The following is an 11944-nucleotide window of genomic DNA, read 5'->3' on the forward strand; positions in this document are numbered from 1 at the left end:
GGGCACGGGCGGCCCCCTTTCCCAGTGCCTGAAAGTCCTGAACCTTCTCCAAGATGCCAATCCTCCCAGACCTCATTTATCTTCAGCATCTCAGTGTCACCAGAGGGTTCAAGTCCCTCTCTCTTTCCTTCCCTGGAGGACCCCAAGGGAGGGGGGCAGGGAGAGGCCCCTCTCTCATCTCTCCCCCCAGGTGAGAAGATTCTGCCCAGTTTTACTTCTGGTAGAAAACAATAGGTCTTTCTGTTCTCCTTTTTCAAATATGAAATCATAGCATTGAATGTGCTCTTTCATGCAACACTGGGGAGATTCTGGTATGCAGCCACTGTGGAAACTGACGCTTCAAGCACAAATCCAGATGTCACAACCTAGAGAAGGGGTCCCTGATACCCTCCTCCCACTCCTACCCCCACCGCTCTTTGCTACACCTGAAACTGCCCGCACCCGCCTCTCTAGATTGGGCGTTAATTGTCTGAATCCCTAGTGAGTAGGCCAAATGACCGCCTAGCCGGCACCCAATCCAGTTTATAACCTCACTTCTTCTGTTGCTGAACCCCTGTCCCTCTCTAAGCTTCGTCCCTAGCAAAATTCAGCCAAGGCCCAACTCTCGCACGGAGGTGGAGACACGCGGAGCACTCAGGACAAGGAGGCGAGGCGCCGGCAACTGCAAAACGAAAGGCTTTTATTGAAGAATATCAAGTGGCCCTTTTCAAGGCTGCCGGTGCCGGTGCCTGACCAACAAGGGCCTGGGGGCCCTGGCCCAAGGAGGATGAGCAAGTAGCTCTGGCCTGGGCTCCAGAGGGGGAGGTTTCATTGTCTATGCGGGTTACCAGGTTCCGCTTTCCTGCTGCCTGCCCGCGGAGGGGTGGCAGCTGAGGAAGGGGGCGATGGGCGGGTCCGGGAGGGTCCCTCCAGTCCAGCGAGAGGGCTGCCTGACATCTGGTTTGGTCTGGTATCCGATGCAAGGTGGCTCGATGGACTGGTGAGCGCTCCAGCGCTTAGAGATGGTGGAACGCGACTGTCCCTCAGACGTAGTCTTTGCGGTCGTAGGCTGGGCCGGTGCCAGTGCCGGGCCCGGTGGAGCGCGGCGCGGAGTAGAGGATTTTGGCGGGCACATATTTCTTCTCGTTCGGTGGGCACGAGCAGCAGAGCAGCGCCCCCCCCAGAAGCTGCAGCGCCGCGGCCGCCCAGCCCACATACAGGCCGGAGCCTATCTCGCGCTTCTGCGCGTCCGGCACCAGGGGGTTGTAGAAGTCCTGGACGATGGTGTTGGCAGACCAGGACACCGGCACGAGGGTGAGCAGGGCGGCTAGCAGGAAGAGCACGCCCGCCACGATGGTGATCTTTGCCTTGGCAGTGTCGTCCTGCACGCAGTTGGTACACTGGGCGCCCACGAGAGCCACGAGGAGCCCAAAGGCAGCCAGCAGGATAGCGACGACGATGAGGGCGCGGGCCGCCTGCAGGTCCTGCGGCAGCGCCAGCAGCGAGTCGTACACCTTGCACTGCATCTGGCCGGTGCTCTGCACCACGCAGTTCATCCACAGGCCCTCCCAGGTGATCTGTGCTGTGATGATGCTGCTGCCGATGAAAGCCGACACCCGCCACATGGGCAGCGCGCAGCACACGATGGTGCCTAGCCAGCCCAGGACGGCCAGCGACGTGCCCGCGATCTCCAGGCCCATGGACATGGCTGCCGCTCCAAAGCCGGCTCTGCCGGGCAGCTCCGGGTCGGGGACGACGAGGGGCCGCAGCCGCTGGGCCTGGGCAGGAACGGAGGCGCGCCTACCGACGCACGCCCCGACGGACAGACCGACGAACCCCGCTCTCGGTAACGGCTGCGCTCTGGCCGCTCGCGCCGAGGCTGCCTCTGCACCTGCCTGTGGCTTTGTGGGCGGGACGGCGCGACTGAGCTGGCCCTAAGTAGGGGCCGATTGGTCTTAGATCCGTGTCCAACGCTCCAGCGCGGGCGGGAGGGGCGGAGCTGCTTTCTCCCGGGCCTGGAGACAGTGACGTGGCCCCTCTTCCCACCTTGACTGAGAGCCGGGGAAGGAAAAACTTAGCCAGGGGTGGCGCACAGCGCAGGGTAGGGAGTTGGTGTGCAAGATAGGGTGGGGCCTAGGCCTGAGCCCCCGCCTCTCTCTCCTAGTTCCCGGCTACTGGTAAACTAATTCCTCAGGGCAGGTGGGGGATGGGGTGCACATCACAATCTGTTTGGCCACCAGCCCCACCCAGCATTTTTTTAAAAACAGATTTTATTTATTTATTTATTTACAGAGAGAGGAGGGGGTGGAGCGAGAAGTACAACTCATTGTTACTTCACCTTAGTTATTCATTGCTTGCTTGGTGTAGGTGCATCGACTGGGCAAGCCCAGGGTTTGGAACCTGCGACCTCAGCGTTCCAGGTGGAGGCTCTGGCCACTGCCACCACAGGCCGGGCACGCCAGCACTAATAACTGAATTTATTGGGATGACACTGGGTAATAAAATTATAGAGGTCTCAGGTGTACAATTCTATAATATCATGTCATCTGTATATTGCATTTTGTGTTCACCACCCCAAGTAAATTCGTCTTGCATCACCGTTTATCTCCCCTTTACAGCCCTTGAATTTTCTTAAAAAAATTTTTTTTTTTAATTTTAGAGAGTTGGGGGGGGGGGCGCAGACAGACAAAGAACATTGATCTATTCCTGTGTGTGTCCTGACCAGGGATGGAACCAGCAACCTCTGTGCTTTGGGATGGTGCTCTAACCAACTGAGCTATTCGACCAGGGCTGCCCCGTATTTTCAAGGCCTTTGGCACCCACGCGACTAATGAAAGGGGCTCTGCCAGCTGCTCTGGGGACTGGAAGGTGTAGCGGGTGTGGCTAGGGCTGTTTCCCGAGTGAGCTGTGCCCCTGCTCCTCCGTCTCTCCTCAGGCCTCTTAAGGAAGCACTCAGGAGCCGATCTCGGACTGATTCAGGTCCATGAGGTTGCCAGCCCTAGAGGTCTGTGCTCTATAGCCAGGGACTGCTGGCAAAGGCACCCAGAAGACGCCCCTGAGCCAGTGCTGAACAAAATTCAACAGCCCCACTACAGCCTCCTGAACTCTTATCCCTCGCAATGACTCTGGATCCCTTTAGCTGAGCTGCTCTCCCCTCGCACAAGTTCTCCTCCTCCTCCTTATTGAGTCCTCTCCTCTCTCACCCTGTCATCCCTCCCTCTGGACCCAGAGTCAGTGCTGGGATCCACCTTAATGAAATGGTGGTGAAAGATTTGATTCCGGCAAAAGTGGGAAGTCAAGAGATATTGCCTGCAATGCTCTTGCTTCCACACCTGGGCCTTCCCTCACCCTGCTTAGAGCCCTTCAGATTGGCCCTGGAGGCTCTGCCTAGTCTGTCTCTGCCTCCATCTTCTTTCTCTCCATCACTCCAGTGCTTGGATCTCCTGGCTGTTCCTCTATTATCCCGCATGCTCCCACTTCAAGTCCCTTGTGCTTGTGACAATGGGACACTTGCATATACCCACATGGCTCACTCCCTCTACCTTTCAGGTTTTAGCTTCCAGCAAGGTCTGCCTGCCCTGACCACACTGTTTAAAATGACAACTACTCGCTCCACCGTGTTCTGCCCTCTTTTCATATTTTATATTCTCCTGAGCATTTCACACCACCTGCCATACTCTATATTTCTCTTATTTATTTTATTTTCTCTCTCTCTCTGCTCCAATATGTCAGCTTCACTGGGACACCCAGAATGTTCCCAAACAAGCATGGATGTCTGCTGGTTTTATTCAGTGCCTAGAACAGGGCTGGGTACTAAGTTGGTTTCAGGATTTGAAAGAAGGGAGGGCATCACTTTCTTGTGTTCTTGCAACTTTGCCTGCCTGGACCCTCCTATTGGTACAAATGACTAATAATGGGACACGACTGTGTTACCTCAATCAGGGCTTTGTAATCTAGTAGGAACCAGCACACATCCAACTAGATAAGAAACCTCATTGAGCGAGACCGAGGTTTTTTTTTTTTAAATTTTCTCTACATCTCTCAAATCACAGGCATGTAGCTTGTGTCCTTGTCTGTAAGTACCCAAGTCCTGGCATGATAGAAGAGGCAGGTAGACAGGACCAGAAGCACAGGAAACCAGGGTCCTACTTGCAGGCGCAAAGGTCTTGGGTGGGGCCTATTAGGGTTGTGCTGGGCAGGGCTGGGAGTGCCTGGCCAGAGGGCTTAGCTGCTGCTGGGTGGGGGCTGCCCTGGAGGAAGTTCGTGGAGCCGAGGTCCATTTCAGTGGACTGCTGGCTGCTAGTTTCCTGATTAGTGGGGGTGGCTTTGGTTCAGAAGGGAGGCAGAACCCCCAGGTAGTGCGGATGGGCTTAGTGGAGGGCAGAGATTAGGTCCTTTGGCCAGAAAGTGGGTTCCCTGCTAGTTGTTTCTGGGTGGGGTGCCGTGAGCTCTTCTCTTGCTAACTGTGAGGCTGGGGAAAGTCATGTTACCTTTGTTAGGCTCAGTTTCCTCTGTGAAATGAAAAAAATGATGTCTACATGACTCACCTCACAGATTTGTGACGACATGGAGGTGATGTAAGTGTATTGTAAACCATAAAACAACCATTTCAGGACATGCCAATACGCAGGGAAGTTGTGTGGAGAAAGTGAGAGGTTTAGTTACATTGACTTGAATTTGAGCTGGTCTCTACTCTCACCAGTCGTATGACCTTGAGCAAGTCCTTTTCCACCTTGAACCTAAGTTTCCTCATCTGTGCATAGGGGTATGTTTTGATTTGCTCAGGTAAGAGGGGAGAGCAGGAAGAGGTCCCTTGTTCCTGAATCTAAGTGAGGTAGACCTGCTGGGGAAGGCTATGAGGAGATGAGGACAGAAAGCCCGATGACCAGCAGCCAAACTTCAGGGACTCTGTGAATATGACTTTGGCTCTGGGCGAAACAGCTCCAATTCACTTTTTTTAAAAATTATTTTTATTTTATTTATTCATTTCAGAGAAGAGAGAGAGAGAGAGAGAGAGAGAGAGAGAGAGAAGGTAGGGAGAAGCAGGAAGTAGCAACTCCCATATATATGTGCCTTGACCAGGCAAGCCCAGGGTTTCAAACCGGCGTCCTCAGCATTTCCAGGTCAAGGCTTTATCCACTGCGCCACCACAGGTCAGGCCCAATTCACTTTTTGCTTAATATCTACCATGGGTTTTCCAGCCCAATAATAGAAAGATAAACATCCTAATTAGAAAATTGTCAGAGGCCTGACCTGTGATGGCGCAGTGGATAAAGCGTCGACCTGGGAATGCTGAGGTCGGCGGTTCGAAACCCTGGGCTTGCCTGGTCAAGGCACATATGGGAGTTGATGCTTCCAGATCCTCCTCCCTTCTCTCTCTGTCTCTCCCTCTCCTCTCTAAAATGAATAAATAAATAATAAAAAAAAAGGAAATTGTCAGAGAATCTAAATAGACATTGAGAATAGGCAAAAAAGAATGCAAATGTCCATAAATCACATGAAAAGATGTTCCACACCATTGGTCATTAGAGAAACGCAAAGCAAAACCACACAGAGTATGAAAATCAGAAAGAGCATGTGGCCTGACCTGTGGCGGCGCAGTGGATAGAGCATCGACCTGGAACACTGACAATGCAGGTTTGAAACCCTGGGCTTGCTTGGCAAGGCACATACATATGGGAGTCAATGCTTCCCGCTCCTCTCCCCCTTCTCTGTCTTCTTTAAAATTAAAAAAAAAAAAAAAAAAGTGCACATGGAGAAATTGGAGCCTTCCTACAGTGCTGGTGGGAAAGTAAAGTATTACAGTTGCTTTTCTCTGTATCGTTCCAATTTTAGTATATGTGCTACCGAAGCGAGCACTACAGTTGCTTTTGAAAACAGTCTGTTCCTCAAAAGGTAGATTTACATGAGACCCAGAAATTCTATTTATCCAAGAGAAATAAAAACATGTTCACAAAATATTTGTACAAAAATGTTCATAGAAGCGTTATTCATAATATTCAAAAAAAAGGAAACAGGCCTGACCTGTGGTAGCGCAGTGGATAAAGTGTCAACCTGGAAATGCTGAGGTTGCCGGTTCAAAACCCTGGGCTTGCCTGACCAGGCAGTGGCGAAATGGATAGAGCGTCGGACTGGGATGCTGAGGACCCAGGTTTGAGACCCAGAGGTCACCAACTTGAGCGCGGGCTCATCTGGTTTGAGCAAAAGCTCACCAGCTTGGACCCAAGGTCCCAAGGTCGCTGGCTCAAGCAAGGGGTTACTCAGTCTGCTGAAGGCCGGTGGTCAAGGCACATATGAGAAACCAATCAATGAACAACTAAGGTGTTGCAATGTGCAATGAAAAACTAATGATTGATGCTTCTCATCTCTCTGTTGCTGTCTGTCTGTCCCTGTCTATCCCTCTCTCTGACTATCTCTCTGTCTCTGTAAAAAAATAAAATAAAATAAAAAACAAAACCCTGGGCTTGCCTGGTCAAGGCACATATGGGAGTTGATGTTTTTTGCTCCTCCCCCTTCTCTCTCTCTCTCTCTCTCTCCCCCCTCTCTATAATGAATAAATAAAATCTTAAAAAAAAATTTAAAAAAAGTATTTTAAAAAAAGGAAACATCCTGAATGTCAGTTGACGAAATGGATAAGCAAAAGTGATATGCATATCTATACAACAGAATACTATTTAGCTATAGAAAGGAATATAGTTTTAATACATGCAACAACATGATGAACCTCAAAAATATCATGGTAAGCGAGAGATACCAGTTGCAAAGGATGACCTGTTGTATGATTCTATATATAGAAACTATCCAGAGTAGGAAAATCTACAGAGACAGAAAGTAGATCAGTGTTTGCCAGGGGCTGAGGTGAGGGTGTTCCTGCTTCTGGGTTACAGCATTTGACTGCTAATGGGTACAGGGTTTCTTTTGGGGGTGATGAAAATGTCCTACATTCGATTGTGCTGATGGTCACATAACTCTATGAATATACTAAAAAACTCTTCAATAGCACAATTTAAACTGATGAATCAATGGTATGTAAATTATCAATATATCTAGATAAAGCTTTTAAGTGAAAACCACTAGGGTGCTTGGGGCCTGCAGTGTGGTATGTGTGTCTGTGTGTGTATGTGTGTGGGTGTGTGTGCACCCCAGAGGGTGGGATGAAGCTGTTTTTGAATGGAGAGTACTGTGAAGGGTTGGGAGGAGGGTGAGGCTCAGGGCTCCAGGCAGATGCACATGCATGTACACACACACACACACACACACATACCTATACACATACAGATTCCTGAACCTCTTGTATAGAAACAGCAGCATGGCCCAAGGTGGGTCAGATGCTACAGGAATGGACCCTTTAAGGTAAGTGCCAAGTGACCATATTAAGGGGTGCCCTGTGACTACATTGCTCCAGGAAAGCTTCCCATAGAAGGTTGGGCAGAAGTTGATGGAGAAGGAGTTAGCTGGTGGAGGTGACAAGGTGTGTTGGGGAAGAATGTTGTCTGTGAGTCCAAGGAGCAAAGGGCCAAGAAAAGAGGGATTGAGAAAAGAATTCCCACAGCTGGGAGTTTAGCCTGTTTTCTATCTCCTGCATACTTTCCAATCCCCAAGAAGTAGCCATCAGGTTTCTGTGTGAACATGTATACTGCTCACAAAAATTAGGGGACATTTTATTGCTTCATATTCATTTTTAAATATCCCCTAATTTTTGTGAGCAGTATATTTATTTTATTTATTTATTTTTTTTATTATTATTTTTTTTTCTGAAGCTGGAAACGGGGAGAGACAGTCAGACAGACTCCCGCATGCGCCTGACTGGGATCCACCTGGCACGCCCACCAGGGGTGACACTCTGCCCACCAGGGGGCGATGCTCTGCCCCTCCGGGGTGTCACTCTGTTGCGACCAGAGCCACTCTAGCGCCTGGGGCAGAGGCCAAGGAGCCATCCCCAGTGCCCGGGCCATCTTTGCTCCAATGAAGCCTTGGCTGCGGGTGGGGAAGAGAGAGACAGAGAGGAAGGAGGGGGAGGGGTGGAGAAGCAAATGGGCGCTTCTCCTGTGTGCCCTGGCCAGGAATTGAACCCGGGTCCCCCGCACGCCAGGCTGACGCTCTACCGCTGAGCCAACCGGCCAGGGCAGTATATTTATTTCTATGGGATAAATGCTTAGCAGTGCAAATTCTGGTTGTTGCATGTTTTACTTTTTAAGAAACTGCCATAATGGCCTGACCAGGCGGTGGCGCAGTGGATAGAGCGTCAGACTGGGATACCGAGGACCCAGGTTCGAGACCCCGAGGTCACCAGCTTGAGCGCGGACTCATCTGGTTTGAGCGAAGCTCACAAGCTTGGACCCAAGGTCCCTGGCTTGAGCAAGGGGTTACTCGGTCTGCTGAAGGCCCGCGGTCAAGGCACAAATGAGAAAGCAATCAATGAACAACTAAAGTGTCACAATGCGCGATGAAAAACTAATGATTGATGCTCTCATCTCTCCATTCCTGTCTGTCCCTGTCTATCTCTCTCTCTGTCTCTGTAAAAAATAAAATTAAAGAATAAAAAGGGCGAGAGGATACTTTAAAAAAAAGAAAGAAAGAAAGAAACTGCCCTAACGTTCTCCAGAGTTGCCCCCAGCAAGGCCTTCCCATTCACATACCCACCAGCAATGTGTGAGCCATCCAGGTTCTCTGCAATCTTACCAGCCCATGATGGTTTCACTATATTTTTTCATCGCTCTGCTATGTGTGTAGTGGCAATTCCTTGTGGTTTTAATTTGCAATTCCTTAGAGACTAATGATGGTAAACATCATTGCCTATGCTTATTTGCCATCTGTATATCTTCTTCATTGAAATGTCTCTTCATGTCTTTTGTCCATGCTCTAACTGGATTGCTTGCATTTTTTTTAAATGGGTTTAAAGATTTTATTTATTGATTTTAGAGAGGGAGGGAGAGAGAGTGAGAATGAAGGAGTGAGATCATAATTGCTTCACTTTAGTTGATCATTGATAGCTTCTAGTATGTGCCTTGACTGGGCAAGCCAGGGTTTCAAACCAGCGACCTCAGCATTCCAGGTCGATGCTCTATTCACTGTGCCACCACGGGTCAGGATAACTGTTGAATTTTGAGAGTTCTTTATATATCTTAGATAGTACTATCTTTTGTAGAATAGTGTGGCTAGCAGATAATCCCCCACTCTATAGCTTATCTTTTTATCCTCTTAACAGGCTCTTCCACAGATCATAAACTTATTTATTTATTTATTTTTATTCATTTTAGAGAGGAGAGGAGAGGAGAGGAGAGGAGAGAGAGAGAGAGAGAGAGAGAGAGAGAGAAGGGGGTAGAAGCTGGAAGCATCAACTCCCATATGTGCCTTGACCAGGCAAGCCCAGGGTTTCGAACTGGCGACCTCAGCATTTCCAGGTCGACGCTTTATCCACTGCACCACCACAGGTCAGGCAGATCAAAAACTTTTTTATGTTGTACTTTATATGTTTACCTTTTATCCTGCGACTTTGCTGAACTCTATTATTATTATTATTATTATTATTATTTTAGATTTCTTTTTTTTTTAATTTTTTATTTATTTATTCACTTTAGAGGAGAGAGAGAAAGAGAGAGAGAGAGAGAGAGAGAAGGGGGGAGGAGCAGGAAGCATCAACTCCCATATGTGCCGTGACCAGGCAAGCCCAGGGTTTTGAACCGGCGACCTCAGCATTTCCAGGTCGACACTTTATCCACTGCACCACCACAGGTCAGGCTATTTTAGATTTCTTGATATTTTCTACAGAGGCAGTCATGGTAACTCTTTTGGGGTAGGTCTGCCTATGACAAATCCTCTTAATTTTCCTTTTTCTGTGAATGTGTGTGTGTATGTGTGTGTGTGTGTATCCTCCCCCCCCCTGAAGTGAAAAGTGGGGAGGCAGAGACAGACTCCCGCATGCACCCTGACTGGGATCCACCTGGCATGCCCACCAGAGGGTGATGCTCTGATCATTTGAGGTGGTGCTCCGCTGCAATTGGAGCCATTCTAGTGCCTGAGGTAGAGGCCATGGAGCCACCCTCAGCACCCAGGCCAACTTTGCTCCAATGAAGCCTCCGCTGCGGGAGGAGAAGAGAGGCAGAGAGAAAGGAGAGGGGGAGGGGTGGAGAAGCAGATGGGTGCTTCTCCTGTGTGCCCTGGCTGGGAATCGAACCCGGGACTTCCACATGCCAGCAGATGCTCTACTGAGCCAACCAGCCAGGGCCTAGATATTTTCTTTTTTCTTTAAGAATATTTTCACTGAATACAGGATTCTAGGTTCTTGTCTTTTAGCACTAGAAAAATATTGTGCCATGCCTGACCTGTGGTGTCGCAGTGGGTAAAGCATTGACCTGGAACACTGAGGTTGCCGGTTCAAAAACCTTGGGCTTGCCTGGTCAAGGCACATATGGGAGTTAATGCTTCCTGCTCTCCCCTCCATAAATGAATAAAAAAAATGTGCCAATTCCTTCTGGCCTCCATGGTATCTCATGATAAATTTGCTGTCATTCTGATTGTTTTCCTTTGTAGGTATGATGTTATTTATCTCTGGTTGCTTAAAAAAACCTTGTTTTCTCTCAGTCTTTTGTTTTCAGAAGTCTGGACATGATAGCTTGGTGTGCATTTCTTTGTGTTTAATCAGTTTGAGATTTGCTTAGCTTCTTGCATCTGTAGGTTTATGTCTCTTGTCAAATTTGGGGAGTTTTCAGCTATTATTTAGTCAAGTACTTTTCTAGCTCTCCCCTTTTTATCTTCTCCTTCTGGGACTCTGATGACACAAATGTTAGGTGTTTGTAATAGTTCTGAAGTTACCTGAGGCTCTCTGTTCACTTTTTTTTCCAGCTTATTTTCTCTCTGTTGTTCAGATTGGGTAATTTCTATTGTTCTGTCTTCCAGCTCACTCATTTTTTCCCTCTGTCTCCTTCCTTCTGCTCTTGAGCTCATCTGCTGAAAATTTTATTTCAGTTATTGTATTTTTTCAGTTCTAAACTTTCCTTTGGCTCTGCTTTACATCTTTTATTATTATTAAATGGTTTTTTTAATATTTTATTTATTGATTTTTAGAGAGAGAGAGAGAGAGAGAGAGAGAGAAGGGGGAGGAGCAGGAAGCATCAACTCCCATATGTGCCTTGACCAGGCAAGCCCAGGGTTTCGAACTGGCGACCTCAGTGTTCCAGGTCGATGCTTTATCCCACTGTGCCACCACAGGTCAGGGCTCTTTTATTATTATTGCTGAACTTTTCTGTTTCTCATTTGTTTCAAGTGCATTTATAATTACTCTTGTAATCATTTTTATCACAATTGGTTTAAAATTATCTTTGGCAGAAAAATAAATAAAATAAAATAAAATAGTATATTTTTAAAATTTTTATTGATTTTAGTGAGAGAAGAAGGGAGAGAGAAAAAGACAAGAACATAGATCTGTCCCTGTATGTGCCCTGACTGGGGATCAAACCGACAACCTATGTGCTTCAGGATGGTGCTCTGACCAACCAAGCTATCCAGCCAGGGCTAAAATAAAATCATTTTTGTTTAGCAATTTTATTATCTCTGTCATCTTGGTGTTGGCACCTATTTTCATTCAGTTTGAGATTTTCCTGGTTCTTAGTATGATGAGTGATTTTCAGTTGAATCCTAGACATTGTTGACTTATGTTCCAAGAGTCTGGATCATATATAAACATTCTGTTCTATTTTTTTTTCTGAAGTTGGAAACAGGGAGACAGTCAGACAGACCCCCGCATGTGCCCGACCAGGATACACCCGGCATGCCCACCAGGGGGAGATGCTCTGCTCATCTGGGGGGTCGCTCTGTTGCAACCAGAGCCATTCTAGCACCTAAGGCAGAGGCCATAGAACCATCTTCAGCACCCAGGCCATCTTTGCTCCAATGGAGCCTTGGCTGCAGGAGGGGAAGAGAGAGACAGAGAGGATGAAGAGGGGAAGGGGTAGAGAAACAGATG

General features: G+C 48.3%; 1 protein-coding gene across 1 annotated transcript; it reads right to left on the bottom strand.

Moving 5' to 3' along the window:
• Positions 1–659: 659 nt before the first annotated feature.
• CLDN3 (claudin 3) lies at positions 660–2021 on the bottom strand. Its single transcript, XM_066274551.1, has one exon. The coding sequence runs from the start codon at positions 1683–1685 to the stop codon at positions 1023–1025; it is 663 nt and encodes a 220-aa protein (XP_066130648.1). The 5' UTR covers positions 1686–2021; the 3' UTR covers positions 660–1022.
• Between the last annotated feature and the right edge of the window lie 9923 nt (positions 2022–11944).

Source organism: Saccopteryx bilineata, chromosome 4 (assembly GCF_036850765.1).
Source record: "Saccopteryx bilineata isolate mSacBil1 chromosome 4, mSacBil1_pri_phased_curated, whole genome shotgun sequence".
Taxonomy (NCBI): Eukaryota; Metazoa; Chordata; class Mammalia; order Chiroptera; family Emballonuridae; genus Saccopteryx; species Saccopteryx bilineata.

Coding starts and splice junctions, on each gene's coding strand:
- CLDN3 (XM_066274551.1), bottom strand. CDS start 1,685: ATGTCCATGGGCCTGGAGATCGCGGGCACGTCGCTGGCCGTCCTGGGC.